Raw genomic sequence first — 26986 nt, 5'->3', positions numbered from 1 at the left:
CGCAACCGGATCTTTGCTGGATTTTAGAGGTAAAGGGTAAAGTTGTAATTTTAAAAGCTATGTACGAGGTCGTATACGCCTAATAGAATCGATATTTTCATGGAAGTATAAAAAAATTCATAGAAAGATATGAAAATAAGGTGAAGTTTAGGCTAAAATTAACAAATATTGCTTATATTCCTAACACATCTATTAAAAATCGAAGAAACTTTCATATTTCATCCAAACCAATATTTGACAAACCCTAAAGTTTCATTTTGAATTTCCATCATTTCTATTGAAAGTAATGGTTATCGATATTCGATACATCTGTGAATATTTCCACAATTTACAAATATAAAATTTTATTTGAACCTATGTAACCTGTTTCTACATGCAACTTAAATTTTAAATGTTAATTATCCTTTTTATCCTTTTGTATAGTTACAATATATTAATAATAAAACTTAAATTTATCAATAAACTCAAATCCTATAATTAAGGGAGCTTTAATGAAAAGGGCTTGGGTCAACAAATATTTAACCAAAAACCATCCTAAAATGTTATTTAACCAAAAAGGCTCAAAGTTTAATAAAAAGGAAAACTAATGAAAAAGGCTTGAAAGGTTTTAGTTTTAATAAAAAATTATGTTATAAGTTTTGTTTAATGATTAGTACAAGACCCATATTAAAGTAGTCGAACTAAAAATGTGTGACATCCCACATCGCCCAGGGAAGTGATCCTTAAATGTATATTCTCATCTCTACCTAGCACGAGGCCTTTTCAGAGCTCACTGGCTTCGGGTTCTGTAGGAACTCCGAAGTTAAGCGAGAAGGGGGCTAGAGCACTCCCATGATGGGTGACCCACTGGGAAGTTGCTCGTGAGTTCCCAAAAACAAAACCGTGAGGGAATGGTAAGCCCAAAGCGGACAATATCGTGCTACGGTGGTGGAGCGGGCCCGGGAAGTGATCCGCCCCGGGCCGGGATGTGACAAATTGGTATCAGAGCCTAACCCTGGTTGTGATGTGCCGACGAGGACGTCGGGCCCCAAAGGGGGGTGGATTGTGACATCCCACCCATCTCTACCTAGCACGAGGCCTTTGGGGAGCTCACTGGCTTCGGGTTCCGTAGGAACTCCGAAGTTAAGCGAGAAGGGGGCTAGAGCAATCCCATGATGGGTGACCCACTGGGAAGTTGCTCGTGAGTTCCCAAAAACAAAACCGTGAGGGAATGGTAAGCCCAAGCGGACAATATCGTGCTACGGTGGTGGAGCGGGCCCGGGAAGTGATCCGCCCCGGGCCGGGATGTGACAATTGGTATCAGAGCCTAACCCTGGTTGTGATGTGCCGACGAGGACGTCGGGCCCCAAAGGGGGGTGGATTGTGACTTCCCACATCGCCCAGGGAAGTGATCCTTAAATGTATATTCCCATCTCTACCTAGCACGAGGCCTTTTGGGAGCTCACTGGCTTTGGGTTCGGTAGGAACTCCGAAGTTAAGCGAGAAGGGGGCTAGAGCAATCCCATGATAGGTGACCCACTGGGAAGTTGCTCGTGAGTTCCCAAAAACAAAACCGTGAGGGAATGGTAAGCCCAAAGCGGACAATATCGTGCTACGGTGGTGGAGCGGGCCCGGGAAGTGATTCGCCCCGGGCCGGGATGTGACAAAATGGCCTAACTATAATAAATTATGATTTGTCGATTTTACCCCTAACTTTTTTTAGGTTGAGTTCCAGATTTTTGTCGTTAATGGAGTTCATCGTTTTTTTGCAGACCTTCTTATTTTTCTTTGAAACAAAAATATAGATCATCTTGCTATTTAATTTATATTTTGTATTATTTCGTTGAAACGTGATTGTCGTTATTATTCATAAAGTAGTCGAGGTATTGTTTTTCAATTTTGGATAAAGTATAAAAAACTACCTCGACTATTGGTCTTACGACACTTTCATACCTCATCTTTTTAAAATGACAACATCATGCCTCATTTTACGAATTTGTGCCAATGTCATACCTCCGTCAGTTTTTATGTTAATTTCTCAGTTAAATGTTAACGTGGCTTGATTCGGGATCCACTTTCTATTAAAAAATTATTGAAAACTAAAAAAAATCATTTAATATTTTTTAAATATTAAAATAATAAAGAAAAGTTAAACAAAAAAAAAAAAAAAAAAAACCAAACAAAACTTCCCCTTTGCGTGCTCTCTCTTCTCCCCCCATCTTCATCTCCCTTCCTCTTCTTCCTACCTGCTGCAACCCAGAAAAAAAAAAAAACAAAACTTTGTCCCTTCCCCCTTCACCCCCCACCCCCGCGCGCGCCCTCTTTCTTCTCCCCCATCTTCATCTTCTTTCCTCTTTTTCCCCCTATCTGTTGCAACCCAGAAAAAAGATAAAAAAAAAAAACAAAACCCCCCCCCCCCCCCCCGCGCACCCTCTCTCTTCTCCCCCATCTTCATCTCTTTTCCTCTTCTTCTTATCTGCTGCAACCACTATTCTAAAAATCTCCATCTAGCGCCGCCTAGGAGCTAGGTGCCTGGTCACCGCCCTGATTAATGCCTAGGCATTTGAAAATTAAGAAAGGGCCCATATACCTATTGAGGCGCCCGCCTAGGCGGGCTAGGCACCCACCCAGACCCGCCTAGGCATCGATTCACTTAGGTAGAAAATAGATAACTTTCATTTTGCATTTTATTTTTTTTCAATAAATTGTAAGAGACTTGTTGAATACTTAAATGAGCACACATTATATGCTTGTTTCCCATGTTTTCATTATGTTCCAATACTTCATAATATATGTGTCATTCTATTTTGTAGTTTATGATGAAATTATATATATTTTAAGTATAAACATACACTTATTTACATGAATTATAATGGAATTAGTTAAATCCGCCTAGTTCGTCTAGACCCCGCCAAAACGCTAGGCCCCAGCTCACCGCCCGACTAGCGCCTAGCATTTTGTAAAATCTTGGCTGCAACCTAGGATAAAGAAAGAAAAAAAATAAAATACACAAAACTTTGTCCCTTCCCCCCCTCTGCGCCCTCTCTCTTCTCCCTCATCTTCATCTTCTTTCTTTTTCTTCCCCCTATCTGCTGCAACCCAAAAAAAAGAAAAGAAAAAAAAAAAAACCAATTGTCTTCCCCCGCACCCACCCTCTTCCCTCCTCTACACACCCCACTCCTTAAATCCACACCCATTCCCCCCATTTTCTCCATGCCCAGGTTCTCCACCTGCGAAATTGGCCTGGCGAACGGGATTTGGGTTTTTTCTTCTTCTTCTTCTTCTTCTTCTTCTTCTTTCTGGGTTGCAGGGGGTTGGATTTGTTTTTGTTGGGGGGGGGAGTTGGGGGTTGATGGGTTTTCAAAATTTTTTATTTTTTTTTGTTGAAGATTAAGCAGGGAAGAAGATGAAGATGGGGAGAAAGAGAAGGGGAGGGGTGGAAGGGACGAAAGGTTTTGTTTTTTAACTTTTCTTTATTATTTTAATATTTAAAAATATTAAATGATTTTTTTTTTAGTTTTTTTAATAGAAAGTGGGGTCTGGATCAAGCCACGTTAGCATTTAACTGACAAATTAACGGCAGGCTAACGGAAAGTATAACATTGGCACAAATTCGTAAGATGAGGTATGACATTGTCAATTTTAAAAGATAAGGTATGAAAGTGTCATGACACCAATAGTTAAGGTAGTTTTTTGTACTTTACTCTTCAATTTTTCATCGTTGTTTCCGGACTGTAAAAATAAACTGTTTCTGGATTTTAAGTAACACTGTTTGTAGAATCTAAGTCACTGTTTCTGGATTCAAATGAAATAAACACACTGTTTCTTAAATGTAAGCTAGAAAAGAAATAGTGAAATTCATTGTATTTGGATTCAAAGCAAAATAAGCATCATGTTTCTTAAATATAATCAACTGATGCATGAAAGGAAAGAAACGATCAAAGGTTAAAACATAGACTGTTTCTGGAATTTAAATCACTGTTTATGGAATTTAAGTCATTGCTTCTGGATTTTGGTTCTTTTCTTTCCAGATACAGTGTTTGTTTGTGCATAGAAAAAACATAATACTATTTCTAGAAAAAAAAATCAGATACAGTGTTTGTTTTTTCTATGCACAAACAAATACTGTATCTGTAAAGAAAAGATCCAAAATCCAGAAACAGTGACTTAAATTTCAGAAACATTGACTTAGATTCCAGAAACAGTCTATGTTCCTTTGATTGTTTCTTTTCTTTCATACATCATTTGATTATATTTAAGAAACATGATGCTTATTTTGCTTTGAATCCAAATACAATGAATTTCACTATTTCTTTTCTAGCTTACACTTAAGAAATAGTGTGTCTATTTCCTTTGGATCCAGAAACAGTGACTTAGATTCCAGAAACAATAACTTAGATTCCAGAAACAGTAACGTAGATTCCAGAAACAATGTTACTTAAAATCCATAAACATTTTATTCTTACAGTCCAGAAATAGTGATCTGTCGTTATTATTGAATAAGATGCAGATCTCAAACTTATTTTTTGGAGAAACAAACAATGAACTCCACTAATGAAGAAAAATTGAAAAATAGTACCTCGAATACTTTATGAATAATAATGACGATCACTTTTCAACGAAATAATACAAAATATAAATTAAATAGCATGAGGATCTATATTTTTGTTTCAAAGAAAAAGAAGAAGGTCTGCAAAACAACAATGAACTCCATTAACGACAAAAATCTAGAATTCAACCTTAAAAAGTTAGGGGTAAAATCGACAAATCATAATTTATTATAGTTAGGCCATTTTTAGTTCGACTACTTTAATATGTGCCTTGTACTAATCATTAAACAAAACTTATAACATGGTTTTTTTTTATATTAAAACTAAAACTTTTCAAGCCCTTTTCATTAGTTTTCCTTATAATTAAACTTATCATCACTCCTTGTTTATCATACGTTCATTCTGACTAAAACCCTAATAGCTCTTATAGAGAAAAACAATTTTTTTTATTTTTTTTTATTTTTATCATTAGATGGTGATTTTGAAGTTTCGAATACTCTTACTAAGTATAAATCGATTATGAAAAGAAAAATCGTTTGATTTCAATTTTTTTAAGAGTTTAGAAGATGAGTAGTTGGGTGTCAATTTTTTTCGTCAATCCCAGGCTGCGCATAGTTTGCTAAACTTTCTATGAGAAATAGTGTAGATGTTACAAATTTATTGAATACAAATTCCTTTCTGCAACAACCGTAGTTAAAGTATTAATAATTAGTTACAGACACCAAATTTCTTGGACACTAAACCCTTTCTATGGAAATTAGAAGTAATGATAATTTGTTTGGCATATTAGAAAGAAAACACTGTTGCTTGGGCATTATAATTTGTTGCCGTGCTAGTTTGTCCTCCTACATTAAGCATGCATCAGTTATGAATAAATTGTTAGCCCATAAAATTAAGGCCTTTGTTTTACTATAAAGATTATGCGAAAAAATCCAATAAGATGCACACATAGTGCTGTAAAAAAGCTCAAGTTGAAAATTTGAATTTAACAAAAAAATTGAATAAGATGCAATAAAGTAAATGATAGAAAAATTTAGAAAAAAAAAAAAATTCAAAAAGCTGTGTCAGTAAAGAGCTAAGACGAGGCAAAGGACTAAAAGCTCTGTTTCAAAGAGCTCAAAGTGGGATGGGGGGACAAAATTGGTTGATAAGTGTTAACAAGTAGAAACTTCATCTAATTATTTAATTTGGGATTTTATTTTTTAATTGGTTGTATAGATAAATTTACATTTTAAATTAGATTTAGAAGAATAATTTAGGTAATAGTTTTAGGTTTAATAGAATATTAATTCTTTAATTAAAAATAATAAAAATTTAAAGAGTAATTTAAGTGTATAAATGTGACATCCCACATCGCCCAGGGGAGTGATCCTTATATGTATATTCCCATCTCTACCTAGCACGAGGCCTTTTGGGAGCTCACTGGCTTCGGATTCCGTAGGAACTCCGAAGTTAAGCGAGAACAGGGCTAGAGCAATCTCATGATGGGTGACCCACTGGGAAGTTCTCGTGTGAGTTCCCAGAAACAAAACCGTGAGGACGTGGTCGGGGCCAAAAGCGGACAATATCGTGCTACGGTGGAGTCGGGCCCAGAAAGTAGTCCCGCCCGGACGGGGATGTGACAATAAAAAAATTAAGTGAGTTCAAATAAAATTTCCTTTTACATATCAATATTTCCATACAAATATTTTAAACACTGCACCGTATTGGGTGTGAGCATATACAGGGGAAGCAAACTCCTACACTCTCCCCCTTGGTTTGGTGTTCCGCTCCCACGTTTTAAAACGCAGAGAGACGAACCAAGCTGCTTCTTTCGAAGCGCTTGCACTCAGAAACAGAGGAGAGAGGGGTTTCATAGTAATGGCGGAGGACGCGCAAGATAGCGAGATCCCTCAGAAGGAGGCGCACGATATCCAGTCCCAGATTAAGACTGCTATGCGCTTACGCGTCCCTTACTTCAAAGAACAATCCGAGTAATCTCTCTCTCCCTCTCCCTTCCTTACTGAATTCGTTTACTTTTGATGAATTTAATTTCAAATACCAGTGATATTTCTTTTTCTTTCCTTTTTTTTTTTTTTTTTTTTTTGTTTTATGCCAGAATTTGTTAAAAAAAATTCATACGGATTGATTTGTCCTGAAAATTTCTAGCTTTGATTTGTGTGTTTTAGGGTTTAATGATGCGCATTATAACTTAATTAAGGGTCACTGTGTAGATGCAAGCGTGTTTAAGTGTGCGGTTAACAGTTTTTGATATGCTTTGTGTTCTTAGGCTTTGCATGTTTAGTTGTTTTGTTTAGGGTTTTGAAGCTTCTGGGTGTTCTATATGTTCTACGCTTCATTTGGGTTTGTAGAATTATAGCGCAATGGATAAAATAAGCGCTTTTGTGCTTGTTGTAGGCGAACTTTGTACATTCGTCACACCTTAGGTTGTCATATCTCCGCATTTATTCTCGAATAAGGAAGGAAAAGCAATGTAACGGATGCAATTCCTTTCCGTAATCTGACTGTTAGTATTGTTCCAGTCATTTCCCAGTATAGGAATTATTTATTCTTTAGCATTCCTTGCTCTAATTTGCGTGGTAATACTTGACTTTCTTTATCTATTTTAAACCCCAACTTCGAATTCAACTTCCCGTGATTTTGTATATGCTTAGCAACAAATCTCAAAATAAGCTTTTGTGGATGAAGCCAATGCGCTCAATTTCCGTGACCGTGTTGCGTTATATCTCTTCCCAATTGCAACTTGATTGCAGTGGTTCATTGCTTGAACGTTTGATCACAATGATTTTATATGGAAGCTCAAGAAAGTTGTTGTAAAATTAGTTTAGATGCACTTGTGGATTTATGGTTATTATTATTTTCTTTTTGGTGTATATTGCACCCAGATAATAGGCTTTCTTTAAAAGATGAATGGCTATTTTATCAACGCCTTTAGAAGCTTATTTGACTATTTATCTTGAGTAAACTTCGAATGGATGATTTTAGTTCAAACATTCTAACACCCATGGTTGTGGGTTGAGCTTGTTAGACCTGTCCAAGGTTGGATTACTTATTAAAGTTTTATTTTTATATGCAGTTCTTTGACTTTTGAGGGTGTCCGAAGAGTCTTAGAGAAAGACCTGGGCTTGGAAACATTTGCGTTGGATGTGCACAAAAGATTTGTCAAGGAACATTTAGTGGAGGTATATCTTTCAATATCGAAGCTTGTTGTTGTCATTTAGTATGACTATAGTGTACTTGGTCATAACATCATCGTTTTTATTATGTTTTATTGATGACTTTCATGGTAGCTTCTTATGTTCCCTTTGTTAAATTTCGTATGGGTCATTTACTGTTTCTTTAATACTTTTCATTGTAGTGTTTTAGCGTCAATCGAAAATAGTTCCATGGGAATGATTTTTGGACTGGAAATATTCTGTACATGTTTTCTTCTATGGTTGTTTTGAATGGAAATTTATTTCTTCTGTGGGAAACTTTCTAGACTCGTGAGCATTTAGTTTTTCTCAAGTACAGATGCGTAGCATTAAAATGAATTCTTATGAAATGAGAATCAAGTAAAAGATGTGCTAGAAAGAGTTCCCTAAAGTGAAAGTTTAGAAATTTTCTAAGGCTCCACTTGTTTTCTCAATTTGTTTTCAAAAAGGTAAGGCTTTTTACTTCAAAAGCTTTCTTCATATATGTTATATGATCAATGGATTGTACAAAACTACCTTTTGAATCATTTTTTTTTTTCTGATTGTTTTTTGTTGGCGACTTTGGCTCAACAAAAAAACTATCTTGTCTTGTTCTTGAGAATTTCATTTACTTGAGATAATATCAGAAAGATTTTCTGACTCAGACATTTCCTTTCTAACTAATTAATGTGGTTAGCCCTGCCCTTCTGTTCTTGGATTTGGGCTGTGCATTGACTCTATGGAACAGGCAGGCCGTCATCAAGTTCGACCCTGAGGGGCCATATGCTGATGTATTTACCCAAGCTAGGTTTTACTACCTGTCCCACAGTTGCCATACTGCAAGGGAGGGAGAGAGGGGGGGGAGTACTGGGTGTCTGGTTGCTTTAATTTTTCCCAGAGATGAAGGTTGAACATTTAAGTGATCATGCAGGATGAGATTTATGAGAAACTTGGATGTTTATGCAGATGTGTTCTTTTTTGACTGGGGTGCATTTTTACCAGATCTAATACCTCTGTCCGCAGTCCAAAGTAGTAGTAGGGCTTCAAAATAACAAAAAAAATCTTTAAACCAACAAGCTGAATAGGAGACCAAGAAAGCAATATAGTTTCGAGTAGGTGATTCTTCACCATAACCCTGAGGGCATCTCCCATGAGCTTGGGAAGTGCCACTGGCCAATTCAATCACCATAGCCAAAATTTCCTCACTCCAGCTTGTGCCCATGATTTAGGAACATGCCACTTTACCTTTTGCTTTTGTGTTATTTCATTTTGTATTGTATTGTATTAATTTTTTAGTTTATTTATTTATTAATTGGAGTCCAAATGTTTTCGCATGAAATATGTCATCTCTTCATTGCATTTATTCTTCTCAAAATGCTAGGTCTTAGAAGGTGCTGGTGATGACAATACCTCAAGGGCATCAGGGGAGACTGATGAAAAAACTCTGGTTAAAGAAGAAGCCGCAGAATTACCAAAAGGAAAGTCAAATAAAGATGCGAAGCAAACATGTTCAGAAGATGAGGAGAAAATGGAAGACTCTCCTGTAATGGGGCTTCTGACAGGGCATAAAGCGGCCAAATCTGGAACTGAAGAAACTAAAACTACCAACCAAAAAAAGGGTCCAACTGAGAGTGTGATAAAGTCAGCCCTTATAAAAAGGGGTTCTTATATCAAAGCTAATTCTGAGTATGCTACTTTCTATGAACTAAGTATCAATTATTGCTTTCTATTGCAATAATATACTAATTTTCATGTATGTTCTTGCTCCTCTTTTGAATGTCATTAGAATCTATTTGACTTTTGTCTTTGGTTGTTAATTTTCAATGTAGTCAGTTGACTAGATGAAGTACTCATTATTTATTCCTTTCACGACAGAACGATTACTCTGGTTGGACTTCGCCGACTTTTGGAGGAAGATCTTCAGCTTCAGAAATATACTCTTGACTCCTTTAAGAAGTTTATAAGTCAGCAACTAGACGAGGTAAGATAATTTTTTTTTAGAGCATCTTGAAATTCTAGAAGTGAATACGTCTATCGGTGTAGTCATACTTTGCATATATTCTCCTTTTTAGGTTCTAGAATCTTGTGAAGATTCTGAACCTGCAACTACTGCCAAGAAAAATGTTCAGAGGAGTGCTCAGAGAAAAGCATCCACTAAGGTGAGAAGCGATGAGAGTTCTGGTTCTTCAGATAATGAAAGTAGTGAGGAAGAAGATGAAGTAAAACCTAAAAGAAAAACTGCTCCAAAAGGAAAGACGCAGAAAAGTGCTCAGAGAAAAGCATCCACTAAGGTCAGAAGCGATGAGAGATCTGGTTCTTCAGATAATGAAATTAGTGAGGAAGAAGATGAAGTAAAACCTAGAAGCAAAAGTGTTCCAAAAGGAAAGATGCAGAATATGGACAGCCTTAAGAAACGGAAAATAATGGCTAAGGAGACTAACGTCTCTGGAAAGAAGAGGATCAAGCCTCCTCAGAAAGACCCAGAAGAAAAAAGTGATGCAGAAGACAGTGGAAATGTCTCTGAAGATGACCATTCTCAGTCATCTGCCGAAAAACCTGTAAAGGTAATTACTTTGTATGTTTCTCAAGTCTGAACCATAAAAGTAGGCTATGTCTATTATTGAATCATACTATTTGTCAATTGTAGAAGAAAGAAGTTTCAACAACACCTGCATATGGGAAACGTGTGGAGCATCTACGATCAGTTATCAAAGCATGTGGAATGAGGTTTTTCATCTATGACTCTATGCATATTAAGACTTGTATCCTGGTCATTGTTACTTTATGATGTTTATTATCTGTTATACAGCGTTGCCCCCTCAGTATATAAGAAAGTCAAGCAGGTGCCTGAGAATAAACGTGAAGCGCACCTGATAAAGGAGTTAGAGGAGATACTCGCTAGAGAAGGATTATCTGCACGTCCCTCTGAGAAAGGTGAGTATTCAAATGTAGCCTTTAATGGTGATACTTGCAATACCAACTGTGGGTATGATTTGATCTAATTTATCCAGCTGTTATAAAAAGTAAACTTTGCTAGGTTTCATCTAGGAATTTAGGTTTAGGATTAACATGGAAGTTGTGATGCACAATGTTACGTGAAGTCTTTGTAAACGCTGAATCATAATCATTGGTTCGTCCTTATCATCTTCACATGTATGGCAATGTCAATCCCCATGGATGGCATCGGGTTGTGTGGATTCGGATGAGCTCTCAATGAGTTAGGGACTGATAGCATTAATTGGGTTGCATATGTTGATTCTTGAGTATACAAAGAAATACAATGAATACATTCAGTGGGTCCTCTGGTTCTCTGTGATTGTTCCTACTTGTTTGCCTGAAAATACCTTAGAAATTATTCTTGCAAATGTAAATCATTCTCCATGGGGGTGTGGTTTCACCATACATCTTTTATCCTGACTTTGTCACACTTGTAAGGATTCATACCGTCTATTACCTTATTTCAGAAATCAAGGAAGTCAAAAAGAAAAAGGAAAGGGCAAAAGAGCTCGAAGGCATTGACATGAGTAACATTGTAACAAGTTCACGTAGAAGGTCCACTACTAGTTTTGTGCCTCCTCCAAAGCCCCAAATACCAGTTGAAAGTGAATCTGATGATGCTGAAAGTTCAGATGATGACAATGATGAAGATGACGACAGTGACAAGGAAGAGAATGTGGTTGAGGACGAGGACAATGGGGATAATGGTAATAGTGATAGCAACCATAGTGACAAGGGTAAGTGTTAATTCAAGAACTTTAATGTCATTTACTGCTATTATGAATGGAAACTAGGGTTATGAGGATGAGAATTTTATGATTTACGGTGCTTCTGCAGTGTTACCTATGCATTCATTATGCACTTGTCAAGGTCAAATCATTACGGTTTGTGGCTTCCATGTTTTACCAAGGATTCTAGCATTTATTTATTAACCAAAACTGATACGATCGTTAATGTCCTACATTTGGAGCTAATGAGGTATTCAATGTCAATTAATGTTTAGTCCCTGCGCACGGATGTATTTTTCATCAAGTTCTTGCTCAACCTCCATTTAATACAATAAATCTCTGTATTCTGTTCATGAATCAGAGTTGTGTAATACAGTTCACAGAGTAAACTTCAGAAAAAAGGAAGTTAGGATATCTCGAGTTTAGAGGGCATGCAGGGAAGAATTACATCACAACATCACAATGTTTCTTTTACATTGAGCAGATTAAACGTGTATTGGAAAGTCGTACGATGCAAGTTCAAATGTTTATCTTGATGGTAGTAGTATATGTGCAATTCTTGGATTTGCTCTCTTTAGTTAAGATCATTGGATTCATATGAAGTCATTCTGACAAACTTTTCCTTTATTTATGCAGATGAAGCTGATGACAGCGATTAAATTTTAAACTGTTTATGTACAATGTCGAGTCAGTATAGCCTTCTCTGATATTTCTTATGGGTGTGGGATAAATAGCAGTAATGAAGTTGAACCAACTTTTGAGTTATATCAACAAATAACCTTATCAATCTTACTGCCAAAACAGCTCTTTGCACATCAGAAGTAGGGATGATGATTCTTTCAACAAATTGCTTTCATCGGGTAGTTAAAGCCAACGCCCATCTTGCTGCAGTTGGCATAAAACCGTTCTTTGGATTGAGCATACTAGAGAGGAACATCCGACAAGCATTTCCCCAACTTCAGCTACTTTTAATGATATGTATTGCGACTTCTTTGCCCCGTTTTGATGCTAAGGTACATTGCTGTAATGTTCAATTTACCGAATCTGTAAGATTGATTGTTATCGCGGTTAATGTGAAATGCAAGCTGTTGTGATGTATTATTAGCTCTGATTCTCCGTGCTAGTGGAATAATTGCCTTACTCCAGTTGATGCAATTTAAGAGTAATCACCCATGGAGAGGATATCTTTTCTTCTCCTGTTTGAGATCAACGTCTGTAACTAACGTCCCAATGTCGTAAACTTGTTTGTTTATGGTCCTGGGTGTAAATTGGTTCAATCCAGTTTAGGTACCAATTCGATCATGTTTTTCGTAGGATTTCTGTGTCGTGCAAAATTTGCGGTTCACCGTGATTGTTACAACTTTGCCTGAAAATACCTGAATTTAGTCAAATATCCACTGTCAATTTACACTCAATGGTGAACCACGATGACAGCGGTGAACGGGACAAGTTCGTTCTCATTGTCCAGCGGAACCTTCAAGATAAACCGGTTGCCCTACTATCTGAGTCTCTCGTCATGCAGACCAATTCAACATGAACAAGAGTTTACAAATGAGGAATTGTTGATGATGGACATCAAAGTGCCATCCAAAAGCAATCGAAAGGCGAAACAATGTTTAATCAGACTACATGTTCTGGTAACAGATTCATATAATTGTTATGCCGGGGGACCTGTAAAATCATAAAGCTTCTTGGCCTCATGTTGAAGTCAGCTCCCTCTCCGACAGGATGCGCCTCACTTCGTTTGCAAGGTCCAATACATGTTTGTCTTTGCATCCTGCGGCAAGAAAATTAAAGGGCAAAAAACGAAAGCAAAGAAAGAAGAACTTCGAAGAAATGGAGAAGCATGGAGATCTAAAATGACTGGATAAACAAATTACGGGGTACCAAACCCGGAGAGAACCTTACCTAGTTGAAGAAGTGCCTCTTCAAGGCGGAAAAGGTAGTCTCGATTAGGCCCCGAGGGGCCTTCAGCCTGAACAATTTGTCTGCAGATATATAGGAAAGGATGCATCAGGGTCAATACCATCTTTTCGTTCTATGAATGGCAACCGATCAAGGAATTAGGCATAAAAGCTAATGTATCTTATCATTCAGATTTTCAGCGAGGCAGATTTCACGAAAACAGAAACAAGATACTCCTACTCGCATTTAATTCTCGACTACTCATATTCAAAGTTTAGCCCAGTAGCTGCATTATAGATGTTTTCTACTACATCAATCTAGATAAACATGAAGCGATGAGATTTACATACTTGGCAATCTCTTCGGTGGATGCAGGACCCAAGTAGTTCACATTGTGTTTCTTGTCCGGAGAGGCGATGTATCTAAATAGTGACAATGTCAGTTCTGAACTGGTTGCACTAAATGCAAAAATACATGTACGAAGATGCAGAAAGTTCTTGTTGATTTTCACTACTTACACCATTACACCTGAAACAGCTGCAGATGTCGCCATTGGATCCTGAGAGAAATTTCTATATTTTGCTTAACAAACAAAAAGCGATAAAAATGCTAGAGAACACGCTACAAGGGGATCTTATGCTTACGGTGAAGAAATCAAGATAAGCCTTCTTGTCATACTGCTTCTCCCTCACTTCTAAATACTGTGTTACAACGCCATAAATCAAGTTCTGTTTCGAGATATTAATTGCTACTTGAAAACAAGAGAAATGGAACAAGGTGTGAATTGTGACTGAGCACATTTCACAAGGTCACCATTGGGGGAGCCAAACAACAAGTGACAAGGATAAAATGACATATTCTGGATCGGGACATAGTCTAGCAATTTCAAGCCCCGAAAGAACTGGACCTAATGCCACAGATTCGATACATTGACAACCAATAAATTGCAGCAGAACACAGAGTGCCGAAAGATATAACTTGGAACCTTGAACAATCTTAGTAAAGGAAATGCAGCCACAAAAAACATGTGCACAACACCAAGAGAGCAACAGATACTAGCAAAAGAACCAATTTAACATCAAGATAAACTTTTTAAGATAAAAGAAACTACCGTTATAGCAACTTCTTGATCTTCCTTGTTTGAGATCTTGTAGGCAACTCCCCACTACAAAATCACAAGATAAAGGAGATTAACAATAAAATTACACGACAAATTGATAATTCCAACACAAAATGAAATTGATACACCACCGCACATTTCTTTCTTTAAAAAAAAATTGATGTTCTAAACTACTCTAATCTGCAGTGACGACGGCCTCGTAAACACCACCACATTACTAAACTGAATATCTGGTGTATTCAACAATAGGGAGACATGTAAACGCAAGCAACCATTACAAAAGAAATTATGTATCTTCGATCCAAAAGACTAATAGCAAAATACCAAATTGAAAAACAAAAACTCCAAATAGTTTTGAACTTGTTGGAACCGCAACTTACACAGACTTCTCCTTCTGCAGGTTCCAATGTGACTGTTCTTCCTGGATATTCAGGCGTCCCTCTGTGGTCCGTACTGCCTAATAAAAACAGACCCACCAACGCAACTTTGAACAGATTGCAGAAAACATTAATATATCTATATACATACATACATATATACTTATATTATATGTAGAGAGCCGGGGAGATAGAGAGAGACCTTGGTGGAAGACACGGCGATAGCCTTTGATGAAGCCGACGAGGCGCTCATCGTAGTTAAAACCAGCCTTCCAGATAAGAGAGCCATACCCAAATACCCATATCGGCGATATAGCCATTTTTGAGCTTTTCGGATCAAAATTCTTCCTCAGCTCGTCACTTCCTCCACAGCAGGAGGAGAAGTGGACTACAGGGAGTTGGGTAAAGCGCTGATGCAACCTTGTTTTTGTCTTTCGGGTAAATAAAGATGATGCGATCGGAGAGCGGAGAGGAGAAGGAATAAAGAGGGACATGGTTTCGAGCGCCTGTGCCATCTACATCTACTTACCAATCTCATTTTTAGCTTCTAATGGAAAATTGCCACGTCCTTCGTACAAATTTTGCATGTGTAAAATGTGCATAAAACTTGGAGAAGGTCTTGCATGCCACGAGTTTACTGACATGTAGCATTTTGTACCAATAATAAGAAGATATGTATTAGTTTTTTTCACATGTCTGTTTGTTATTGACACGAAACGACACGTAGTGATAAACCCCTACCACACAAGTTCTCTAAAACTAGGACAATGCTATTCATGTCATTTTTTATTTAAGGAAAGCAATTTTTGTGTGTAGTATAGCATCATATTGGGAGGAATCTTAACAACTGTGTAACGCAATTTTGGTGCCTCAATGGTAGAATCAAACTAAATCAAACCATTTAATAACCGATTTGATTCGGTTTTCCTTCATATGAAATTAAGCAAATACTATAGATTCTTTTACATGTATCAATTAAAAGGAACTTCATAAAGATGGAGGTGTTTTGAGAGGGAGATTCGAAGACATGTTCTCTAATGCAATGATAGATATGTTCTTATTCACTTGAACTATAAATTTCTTGTACAATTCGACATTAAAATTAAATTATATAAAAAAAAAATCTCAATCTTAAAGTTAACAAAAAACTCCATGATTAGTGAAGGTAGGTTTGAGACCACCAAGGCCCTTAGTGGAAAATGAGCGTGTTTAACTAGAGTCCCTAGCAAAATTAGCTTCTTGGTAAGCATGTGAAACTTTTATGTCAAAAGATGAGCATATAAAATATGTAAACTTTTCCGTGTTAAGTTATATGTCCGCTTTTCTTGTTAGCCCATATAACACCCTTATTTTTTTTTTAGTTTGATAAGGTTTCCAATTCGTTTCAATACATAAAAGGTTCTAAAAGACGCTAGGAGTTAGGTGCTAATCGGACAATGAGTTGGGGCCCTAGCGCTTAAGCGGCAGGCGGGGGTCCAGGCAGATTTAAGTAATTTTATTATATATCATATAAATAAGTGCCTATTTATATGTAAAAAAATTACATAATTGTGTTGGAATATATAAATTGCAAAATTAAATGACATAAGATTATAAAGTATTAGAACATACTGATAACATGGGGGGAAAAATCATTTAATGAGGGTTCATTCAAGTATTCAACAAGTCTCTTATATTTTATTGAAAAAAATAAAATGCAAAATGAAAGGTATCGTTTTTTTGTCTAAGTGAGAGTTACGACCTAAGCAGGTGCCTAGGCGGGCACCTAGTTGGGCTATGCGGACGTCTAAGCAAGTCTATACACCATATCTTAATTTTCAAACGCCTAGAGATTAATCGGAGGGGTGGCCAACCGCCTAGCACCTAGACGGCACTAGGGCGGGGATTTTGAGAACAGTGGATACATGTATATATTTTTTTTGAAAGAATAATATGAATTAGGCGAGTCGAGCTACGCATAAGGCTTGGTGGTTGGACTTCCAGTTAAAAGTGTACTATCTTAGTTTAGGAATTCACCTTAGGTCGAAATTCCAATTAATCTTCAAGATTTTCTGTGGTGCTTACTTCAGACCACAGTAGAATTTTGTTATCCATGTGTTGTTACAATTTCAAACCTAGCTAGGTTGACTTTTTAGATATAATAAGCAAAAACATTCCCCGGATAAATTGAAAAACAAAAGAACAAACTGAATAGAGAAAGAGAAAAATTGGAAAACAGAGACAACCTACGATGTAGGCAAACGTATATTTCCCTCTGGATCCGGATTCTCTCTCCTCCCCTCTATTTACCTCCTATTTGAACTCTCAAAATTATACCGCAAACACATCATGTGTTGCCTTCTTTATTGAGAGAAAAAGAGAAAAGAGAGAGATAAATAGTGGAAATGTGAGGAGAGAGAATCTAACTCTCTACCCTCATTCTCAAAGGTACGTTCAAAATTACACATTTTCGGATGAAGTCTCACTTGTTTCCATGAGGATGATTTGATGCTAAATCCACCTTTAATTTGTTGCAAGGTGTTTAAATTCGAATTTTATCCCTTACATAAAATTCCTAGAAGATAGAACAAAAAAAAGAAAAAGAAAATACAATATCACTTAAGGAGATCTTGAAAATTGTAATTAAACCTCCATGGGATTAATCTTGGACATAGTACTTTTCATGATTCTTGTGCTTTGATTGGAACCTTGAAGTCCCCAGCAGTTCCAGTAGTACTATCCTTAGTGTTGTCATCCACAGTTATCGATGACCTATTACTGTCCGTGATTGGCAATTCATGAGCAACAGCTTTCTCGTCTTTGATCAATAAGGCAGAGGTTGTAGGATCTTTGCTTTTGCCCCAAACAACAGCATAGAGGCCGATGACTATTAGAATAGTTCCAAGTATACTGCAATACAGCAAAAGAAAAATAACATGCAACACTAGGGTTTAGGGTTCATTTTGTTGGATTGGAAGAGATCCTGAGTGACGACTATTCTTGAATTAAAATAGATCGTAAATATTAATTTGTAGCTAATCATGTATATACCTTCCGAGGCGGACTTGCTCAGCTAAAATGATGGCAGCTAGAGCGGCGGTGATGATCATGGCCAGTGGGCTGAAAGCTGTCACGAAAACTGGACCTTGTTCCTTCATCACAATACCTTGCACATAATATGCAATTCCAGAGCAAACTATCCCCTATTCACAATAAGATTCATTTTGTCAAACAACTTTGCAACAGTCCCAACAAGGAATTAAAGTTGGTAATTAGCTTGTAATAGTTGGTTTATATGATGATATTTTGGTACTCACAGAGTAAGCAGCGGCAAGAAGCCTGTAGTCCCAGCCTATAACCCAAACACTCATGCTGTGTTCGACTACGAACGTGGCTATGGCCCCTTCCATTGCACCCATTAAACATATCAAAGCAGTGAGCGAGAGCTCGGCTGGGTATAGCTTTAGTGTGAAAGACTGCACCAAACATACAATAATAATGTTCAAATTAGTTCACAAGGAATAAACATTTGAGTCTTGCTAAACGTACGACAAGGTAGCTACTCACTTGTACAATGAAGAAGCCGGACCAACCGCAACAACGGGCTAGGAGCATCATAGTGCCGGTTACCCAATGTTGTTCGCCGGATGTGGTGCTGGTGTGGTGGCTTTGTCCTTGTCCACTTATAAATTCAATGATGGGACCTTTGTACAATGTCATCACCATCGCTCCGGTGACTGTGATTGCAGTCCCGATCACCTTTGCTACACTAGGCAGCTTCTTGAAATTGACTTTTTCTAACCTAAATATTGGAATAATGACCTTAATTAGTGCATGTTAATAATTTAAATACATTAACTAATTGCATTTCTTCTTGTGAGAAATTTTGCTCCAACACGTGCGTTGTATATGTAATCCAACTTTGCTAGTGCATGATGCCGTAGACGATTGTGATAAAAATTATATAATGACAGGTTAATTATGAACTTTTACCTGAAAATAAGTGCAAAAATGAAGGTAATGGCAGGGAGGATATTAGCAGTGGCAGATGCAAATGTTGCTGAGGTATATGTCATTCCCACGAAGTACAAGTTCTGAGCAAAAACAGGCCTGCAGGAAGTGATCATTACGTGAAAATGATAATTCTCTCTCAAAATTCAAATACTAATAACTTAAAATCTAGCCATGTAAAATTAAATTCGTTGTGTTTCTGGAGTTGCGTGTATATAACAAAATACTACATGTTTTAGTGACTTACTCGAGAAAACCAAGCACCATTATTCTTAGGAAGATCCCCAGAGTCATTTTTGGCCTTATTTTCCTGTAAAAGGAGTTGAAATCAAACAGTAAGTTCAAGTAGTAACAACATATATAATTAGTTTAATTAGGTAAAACAATCCATATTATATATATATATATATATATATATATATATATATATGCATGCATGCATGCATGCGCATATATGGGAGAGAAAGAGACCTTTCAAGAACAAGTGCGAATGGTGCAATAACAGCGAAGGCAATCAAATGCCTGTACACAGAAAGAACAAAGTGGTTGATGCCACGCCTCAAACCAACCATGCTGAGAATATACATTCCTGCATATCCAAATTGCAAAGAAACCATAGCCACGTAAGGCTTTATCTTGTGAAGAAAGACACCCAATTTTCCTGTTGCACTTTGGTCTCCCATCTTTATTTTTCTGTCACACACACACACACACTCTCTTTCTCTAACCTTCTCGTACGATTTACTTGTACTTCTCTTCTATGCTTGCATGCCAACACTAAAACGAGAAAGGCCCTTTTTATAGAGAACCCAAAAGGCAATAATAATTAAGACAAGCCTAAGTACTGCTTCTACTTTCTACATGCCCAAGCACTAATCTTTGGATCGATTACCTTTATCCATTAGCAATAAACAAACCTTATTCCAAGAAATTACAGTCATTGTAGAATCTTATGTGGATTCCTATACGAAAATCAGGTGTCACCTTTTTATTGGGGGCCTACATCCGATAAGTAGAAATTCGGATCCCTCATCTGAAAAAGCTTGCCTACATTATCAATCTCTGAACTCCCCCATCCATGGGGGGATTTAAGAGTACCATGATTCAATCCATCTTAAACTAGGGTTAATTTGTTGAAAAAATATATCTAGTAATTCCAATGGTTTTCACATTTTCTTACAATTTATTCTAGACGAAGTCAATATTTTGTCATCAAATTTAATCCGAAGTTGAAAGTTCATTCTATATTGATTGTTATTTCGTGTATATATATTTTTTTGTTATTTTGTGAAAAATGATGGAGATAAGTGTTTGTATAAATAACTAGAATTGTAAGTTTGTGAATGTATTTGTTAACTAGATAATTTTAGTTGAGAAAAGTTTGGATCTGCAAACTGAGAATCATTGTCAGCATTCACAATGTATTTCGTACATGTTTACATATGGATTATGATCAATTTTTTTTTTAGTTGTTTGTGGAAAGTGGGGGACTCATTGACCCCCCAAACAAATATATAGTATAGTGGTGTTGCATGATGAGGCATGCAAGAAGGTTAATATGTGGTGGTGTGTTGTAGCATGGGTGCTTATAAGAGTGGCCACCACTTTAAAGACATGGCCAAGAGGACTCACTGTTTTATTGGGAGTTAACAAATGTGAATGTAACTTGGTATAAACTCAGTGGAGGATTAGAAATGTCAGTAATTAAATTAATCAAGTGTGTTAAGAGATCATCATCTCGAAACATCATGAATGGTAATCGAAACATGCATGCTTCAATTCCTTTTATAAAAATACTGCTCCTAGTATATGTTAATTAACATAATCCTATATATCCATATTCCATCATTGTGTTGCCTTTGCCAAACTAATTAAATAACTCCCTTGTTGGCAACGTTCGTCGGCTGACAATCCATCATTCTTTTCTAAGCTTATACGAGCCCTTTGCATGGCTTCAAATGGATAATAACATGTCTAGTTTTGTTTTTATGTACATATATTACATATCACAAGTGTAAGTTGTAAATATATGCATGTTATGTATGGAGAGGCTTGTTTGCCGACGTGGGAGGTGGTCGTAGTTTCTTAAACAACGCTATCGTTAACCTATTAGCCTTCAAATTATTATTTAAGATTTTATTTCATTCTCCATTTCGGATTATAAGGCTTGTTGAAATAAGTTTGAACATCTTTCATTAAATTTTCTCAAGTATTTTAAGTTAATTAGTACTTCTTTATGTGTGTTTAAGTTCTTTATTAACACGAATATCCAACTTAAAGACTATTTCATTTTCATCTAATTTTAGATGGCTGGAATATGATGAAGGTGAGACGAAAGGTATAAAAATTAAAGTAGAAATGAAAAAAAAAAAAAAAAAAAAAAATCCTTTAATAGTATCTGTGGATTATATCAACGAGTGGGTTCGTGTCTAAAACAAAGAGAACTAAGTACATGTTGTAAGAGAAACTCAACTAATTATAATAATAAAAAGCCTGCAGGATGGCATGCATGTTTAGTTAAATGCACGAGTACTATTGAATTGAACCATGACATTGACACGAAATGAATGGGGAAACCAATTAGTGTAATAAGAAAATGGCCAGTGGGTGCTTTCGTACTTGGATCCCAACATGAGCTCTTGTTAATGGAATTATAACTCACACATGGAAAATTCAAGCACTCAAGTAAAAAGTTAAGAGAAATGTACGGACAATAACTAATGGCTATAGAGTGCGAAAGTCTCGAATAGGAAAAAAGACATTGTTATCTGTAACAGTAATATTACTTGACATGTCAATATATTGTTACAAATTCTATTTAAATTATAATCGGTATACAATCACTTATATATGCATACATATTAGGTTTAGGGTTAATTTTGCATACGTATAATAGTATGATGGAACTTATACACCATGTCGACATAGAAAGAAAAACTTTCTTGCACCCTCGACACCCATTTCATGCAAATGAGTGCAGAAAAAGTTTTATCATCGACATGGTCAGTGTTACTATCATTCACAATATTTCTCACTCAGCTGAAGACTGACAGGGTGTGTTCCAGCTTTGTTTGTAGACTGTGGGCTGCAGCACACACAACAAAACACAAAGACTTTTGATGTAGTACTTGCTCAGGACACATTGTACGGGAGCACCTAATGCGGTGGCTTGCTGATCTTAGGGTTAAAAGGGAAAGAACGATGGAGTCTCAGAACAGAAGATGACTAAGACTGCTTCATTCCGTGTGTTTATGAGCACGAAATCACTGCAGGTAATACGTACTACGGATTTAGACTCATGGGGCATTTAGTTAACATTCAAACTTCGAAAACAACTTGTATGACACGGGTTCATCTCTACAATGCCATCCCGTTCCAATAACACAAGAAAATGTAAAAAATTTTTTTAAAAACATAGAACATATGTGTTGTATTATTAGCATGAAACATTACGTACGTGACATTGTACTCATGTAATGCAAGTCCTCTACGCGGCGCACATACGAATGCGACCCTTCCTGTTACCCCCACCGTTGTTCATGAGTCATAGAAAGAGTGCCAATTAAGGTGGAAGGAGGCATCAATCATGCAAAGTGATGCAACTAGTGTTTGCTTAGGTGAGCGCCTCCTTTGTCCTTTCCCAATCATCTCAATGAATAATATATGTATATATTTAGGTGATGCTTTCTCTCGACTTATCATTGTAATTTATTCTTTTATCCAACGCAGTGTAATTATTTAGGTAAAAGGAGAATGGTAGGGTTTGTGGGTGAACGCGTGAATTGTTGATGCATGTAATTTTACTATAGGATTTATATATTTAGGATTACGACTAGTAATCTTTCGACCATGTGCGAGCTATTGGTATTTATAGGGTATTCTTAACTAGAACTATATTTAAAAATGCCAATATCATTCTAGAATGTCTAGGTCAAGTTATTTGCTGATAGCTTTTGATAACCATTTTAGTTTTTTTAATTTTTAGTAGACATAATAAAGAATTAAGTAGGAGAAATGAGGGATGAGGCATGGTGTGATAAAAAAAAAAGAATAAATTATTCATCTCTTATTTTACTTTCTCATTGATTGAAACCTATTGTAAATAGTGTTCTATAACCAGTGTGATTGTTTAAATTTAAAGTACAAATCCTATAGGATCTAGAAGATCCTTTCCTTGTATAACTTGTACTACTTGTGGGGAAAGTTAAATTCATCATGATTAGTATAAATAAAGGCACTAGGCAGAGGAACACATAATTCCTCAATCCCTTTGCTCCTTTCTTCCCTAGACAACCCATCTATTATCTCTCTCAAATGGTTAATTTCCAACAAGTTATTAGCACGAATAGCTTTCTATGTTGCGCTATGGAGTTCTAGAGAAAAATTATCTAGGAGTTTTCGCCATATTCAATAAAGGAGAGTATTAGTTTCATATCACTCTTATTGTGATTAACTTGTTACTTTTATTGAATTAATCTAGTTGTTAATTAATTCAATGGACAAGATTCAAAGAAGATGGAAATTCAGATTTGGATAGCTTACTTCAAGAACAGAGTTATGCCATGCAAACCACGTAACACTAACCCTATTCTTATGATTTGATTATTATAAAATTTTCATAACATTGCCTAGAAAACTCGAAATCACGATCCGCATAATTCCTTTGAAAGCTAACTTTCATATCTATCCAATGATATAAGGTTCAAGTTAGTTCCTTCTGAGGAAGTACAGTTTATTCCGTCAAGTTGGCTGATCTGCACAGACATTTTTTGCTTCCACGATGCAAAACTTGTTTAATGTTATTTTATTCTCTAACATTGAGAAATTATAAAAATGCCCCAGATGGATGGAAATCCTATGTAAAAATCCTTCGTGGAGGTTCAGGTCCTTATTACTCTTTATTTCTTTGCACATATTTATAGGTGGTGCATGTTCTTACAAACACGTGAGCGTGAACAAGGCGTAAATAAGACGATTTATGCACACTTCCCAATGAGGGGCAAAATGGTTATTTTGCACTCTCAAAAATTTATTACTTGTTTATCAAGATAATAATGAGTTATCGATATTGCGGGCTACATAATGTAATATCGATGGCTTATTTGTTGGGTTCATTAAGCAAGTGGGCAAGTAGGCTCGTCTACGTTAGTATTTTATTAATTAGGCCTCGTGCCTAGTTAATTGTTATTTGGGCTTGACCCAAGATACACACACACATACTCTCGAAGTACTCGACCATACAGATGCGTGGGCACAAACAGAACTGAATTTAGAGTTATGATGAAGATTTTACAAAACTACGAAGCCGAAAGGTCTTTTAGTAAATTCACTATTCTAGATTTTTCTCCCTTATTATTTTATTATTTTCTTGTTAGATTTTTAGCTCGTGGGGCCCATACCTACCTTCCACTCTCTTCTGCATGTCCTTTTTCTCCTACCTTCTCAGCCCTTCTCCCTCATTCACTCACTCACTCACTCACTCACTCACTCTCTCTCATCTAACTTTCTCTTGCCCTCAAGATTTCTCTCTCTCCTCCTCAAAATCACTTTCTACTCTCCGTGCACAGAACACGAAGCCACCACCACCTCTTCTACTTAGGTGAGCATCACAACCTAGACTACCTTCATATCGCTGCCATCCCCACCTATTTGTACGACCAGAATCAAGGGGTCGAGCTTTAAGCTTGCTTCTTTTTCTCTCTCTCCCTCTCTCTCTCTCTTTCTCTCCTCTGCAAATTAAACTGAACCACTGTCGGTGCCATGTTTTCCGACGAGTTTCTTAAGTTTGAGAGTAAGGTAAGCCTGAGGACTTTCTTAAACACTCCATTCTCGTTGTCCTGAGTCCATCTTTGAAGCTACATGCATGTTTTAATGACGTTTTAGGTGCAAAGAAACACCCCTGGAAATTAACCTAGTTTTTTAACGAGGGATTTGGTGACTTTTGGGCCATTTTTTCGGCCAACGCCGATCACGACTCGGCCTCAACCTAGTATGGTTTTGTTCCTCTCGTACTAAGCATCATTTCTATATAAATAATATTGACTTGTTAAGAGTTGAGCTCAAAATGAGCTCTAGAAATTGGGCCAAAAACTTGCAAAACTAGGGCCTTCATGAAGATGGCGAGTACGCTTGCACTCGTAGCATGTGAGGCGCGTAGGTAGCCAATGTCTCTAGCGTATCGGCGGCATGTGGAGGAACCTGAGGTCTCTCCTTAGGTTTCTTGATGTCCCGAACCCAAATCCAAATCCGTCCTCTATTTTTTGAAATTCGGCCATTTTAACTAGTTCCTTTGTCAACCGTACTTTGTACGAAAACGTATATTTATGTTAGTATGTTATATATTTATGTAAATAGTTTCGTTTTTAGGTGAAATGCAATGCAATGATCTTTGATGCATGCGTCGACCTGACAACATGATTTATGAGTAGGTCTTTACTTTTAATTAGTATATATTTATTTAGTTTTCATATATATTTAATAAAAATTTCTACGTAATGCCATAATTAAATTAATGTTTATAAGAAATGTCGTAATAATAGAAACTATGAAATCATCATACATCCTACAGGATGCACATGTATGCGTACTATTATAGGATGCTTTAATTATATTTATGGCCATGAATATTTTTTTTTAATTTTTTAATTTTTTAAATTTTAATTTATATATATTAAACAAACGATATTATGATAAGGGGAAGGGGTGGGCTTAGCCTCACATCGCACTGATACGCTCACTTTGGATCCATTGTAGGTGTTAGTCCTGTCCTAGATTGCTAGAAGCAATTAAGACTCGTATATGACACGCATAGCGCTAGTCTTCACGTGATTGTAGTACTAGTGCATAAATCATTATTACACCAGTCCTGTTCATGTCAGAATATCTTTGCATGAGCTTATGTGTCAGCATATGTTGATGAGCACTTGATATTATATGTCCGTTTCTGTGAAATATTGTGATTTACTGCATTTTTGAAATATTGTTGTTTACAATAGTCGTTCTCATACTATATGTAGTGTGTGTGTGTGTGTGTATTTAGAAACTATACTTGTCTTACGGCGAGGGGTTATACGATTTCAAAAAGGTTTTACAAAGCTTTATTTTCAAGTCCAATTAACCTTGTTTTTCGCCCTTCTAGGAATTAGTGGTAGAGCTTGTGTATCGACAAGGATTTCTGGCAAAAAGTGATATAGGAGATTACTTTCAATGGTATAATTCTTATTCTACTTTTACTATATTGTACTTTACTAAGTTTAAATTTCAATGAAAAACGATGATATCACGTGTGAAATGGGTTCAAGCCTGCTCAGATGCGTACTCTTACATTTAGTCACTTTTAGGTTTAAATTTAGGGAACTGTTATTAGCACTCCAAAAATCTCAATTTGCACTCCTCATTAGTGTTATTTTCTTTCTAAATATAGAAAGTTTGGAGTGCCAAATGAGAATTTTGGAGTGCTAATAACAATTCCCTAAATTTATCCACATTTTCCACATCACCACATTTTAAGGCTTTGTCACTTTCCTAGTGTTGACCAGCATAGCTTGATTCGAAGTACAAGTGGACATCCTAGGTCAGGGTGTGCCATCGTTTTAATCAGCAAAACTCTTTTCTTATTTCTTAATCTTTACTCCTCAAACCTAAGAAGAATGCAAAACTACGTAAAATAGAACCGAACTCAGTTAAAACAATCACAATAATCCAAATAAAAAGGGTATAAAATGTACGGAATAATTGTTCTATCAACAGATCACTCAGTTCATAAGATTCACTTCCCTAGAAGGGGAAGAATATGGCATAAATGAATACATACTTGATCGCTATCTCAACCATTTCCATCTCATGAGATTAATCTAGATTATCCCAGGACTTAAAGTTCTTGGTCTAGTATACTAGTTTGTGTAAGTTAAGGAAGATGATATTTTACTTATATGGCACTTACCGACATAAATGAAAAGCGATGATATCAAACCACATTTCGTTGATTAGTGACATGTAGAACTAATTCGTTAACTGGAAATAAACAATCCAGGTCAAATTAGATTCCTTACTAAAGAGTGTTTGGACTTATTGTTCTTACACTGACCAAGGTAACTGTTGGAACCAAAATCACCCACATCCGGGGACAAAGGCGATATCCAATCAGAATTGCCTATGATTTTGGGTG

General features: G+C 36.5%; 3 protein-coding genes and 1 long non-coding RNA gene across 6 annotated transcripts; 2 read left to right on the top strand and 2 right to left on the bottom strand.

The window, feature by feature from the left end:
• Positions 1 to 6191: 6191 nt before the first annotated feature.
• On the top strand, positions 6192 to 12531 carry LOC137717585 (uncharacterized). 3 transcript variants are annotated; one of them, XM_068456998.2, is made up of 10 exons: positions 6208 to 6502; positions 7606 to 7711; positions 9084 to 9388; positions 9578 to 9683; positions 9775 to 10266; positions 10350 to 10429; positions 10512 to 10636; positions 11167 to 11436; positions 12064 to 12114; positions 12232 to 12531. In XM_068456998.2, the coding sequence occupies exons 1-9, from the start codon at positions 6390 to 6392 to the stop codon at positions 12084 to 12086; spliced, it is 1620 nt and encodes a 539-aa protein (XP_068313099.2). In that variant the 5' UTR covers positions 6208 to 6389; the 3' UTR covers positions 12087 to 12114; positions 12232 to 12531. The 3 variants fall into 3 exon arrangements, with proteins under 3 accessions (XP_068313098.2, XP_068313099.2, XP_088554630.1); XM_068456997.2 differs by having other exon boundaries at positions 6192 to 6502; positions 12064 to 12531; XM_088698504.1 differs by lacking the exon at positions 12064 to 12114.
• Positions 11537 to 11991, top strand: LOC148695043 (uncharacterized). Its single transcript, XR_015965243.1, has 2 exons — positions 11537 to 11677; positions 11789 to 11991. It is a non-coding gene; the product is annotated as an uncharacterized LOC148695043 (long non-coding RNA).
• Positions 12532 to 12778: 247 nt separating the features above from the next.
• On the bottom strand, positions 12779 to 15394 carry LOC137717587 (ChaC-like family protein). The gene is made up of 8 exons (XM_068456999.2): positions 15032 to 15394; positions 14833 to 14909; positions 14444 to 14497; positions 13977 to 14033; positions 13851 to 13891; positions 13683 to 13754; positions 13336 to 13415; positions 12779 to 13204 (listed from the first exon to the last, which is right to left on the bottom strand). Exons 1-8 carry the CDS (start codon positions 15342 to 15344, stop codon positions 13125 to 13127), a joined length of 774 nt encoding a protein of 257 aa, XP_068313100.2. The 5' UTR covers positions 15345 to 15394; the 3' UTR covers positions 12779 to 13124.
• Positions 15395 to 17139: 1745 nt separating this feature from the next.
• On the bottom strand, positions 17140 to 19595 carry LOC137718824 (WAT1-related protein At1g21890-like). Its single transcript, XM_068458362.2, has 7 exons — positions 19291 to 19595; positions 19067 to 19129; positions 18802 to 18918; positions 18376 to 18610; positions 18126 to 18284; positions 17860 to 18011; positions 17140 to 17718 (listed from the first exon to the last, which is right to left on the bottom strand). The coding sequence occupies exons 1-7, from the start codon at positions 19500 to 19502 to the stop codon at positions 17490 to 17492; spliced, it is 1167 nt and encodes a 388-aa protein (XP_068314463.2). The 5' UTR covers positions 19503 to 19595; the 3' UTR covers positions 17140 to 17489.
• Between the last annotated feature and the right edge of the window lie 7391 nt (positions 19596 to 26986).

Source organism: Pyrus communis, chromosome 8 (genome assembly GCF_041283825.1).
Source record: "Pyrus communis isolate YQ-2024b chromosome 8, ASM4128382v1, whole genome shotgun sequence".
NCBI classification, from domain to species: domain Eukaryota; kingdom Viridiplantae; phylum Streptophyta; class Magnoliopsida; order Rosales; family Rosaceae; genus Pyrus; species Pyrus communis.
Note: the sequence above shows the minus strand (reverse complement) of the source record. Positions and strands in the feature narration are given on the sequence as shown.

Excerpts from the sequence above, each read along its gene's own strand:
- LOC137718824 (XM_068458362.2), bottom strand. The coding sequence starts at position 19,502 with ATGGGAGACCAAAGTGCAACAGGAAAATTGGGTGTCTTTCTTCACAAG. Across the intron at positions 18,611-18,801 it reads ATTTTTGCACTTATTTTCAG|GTTAGAAAAAGTCAATTTCA; the intron begins GTAAAAGTTCAT and ends TCCAATATTTAG. Across the intron at positions 18,012-18,125 it reads TTCTTGCCGCTGCTTACTCT|GGGATAGTTTGCTCTGGAAT; the intron begins GTGAGTACCAAA and ends TATTGTGAATAG.
- LOC137717587 (XM_068456999.2), bottom strand. The coding sequence starts at position 15,344 with ATGGCACAGGCGCTCGAAACCATGTCCCTCTTTATTCCTTCTCCTCTC. Across the intron at positions 13,892-13,976 it reads CTTATCTTGATTTCTTCACC|GATCCAATGGCGACATCTGC; the intron begins GTAAGCATAAGA and ends AATTTCTCTCAG. Across the intron at positions 13,205-13,335 it reads AGAGGCACTTCTTCAACTAG|GATGCAAAGACAAACATGTA; the intron begins GTAAGGTTCTCT and ends TTCTTGCCGCAG.
- LOC137717585 (XM_088698504.1), top strand. The coding sequence starts at position 6,390 with ATGGCGGAGGACGCGCAAGATAGCGAGATCCCTCAGAAGGAGGCGCAC. Across the intron at positions 9,389-9,577 it reads TATATCAAAGCTAATTCTGA|AACGATTACTCTGGTTGGAC; the intron begins GTATGCTACTTT and ends CTTTCACGACAG. Across the intron at positions 10,430-10,511 it reads ATCAAAGCATGTGGAATGAG|CGTTGCCCCCTCAGTATATA; the intron begins GTTTTTCATCTA and ends TCTGTTATACAG.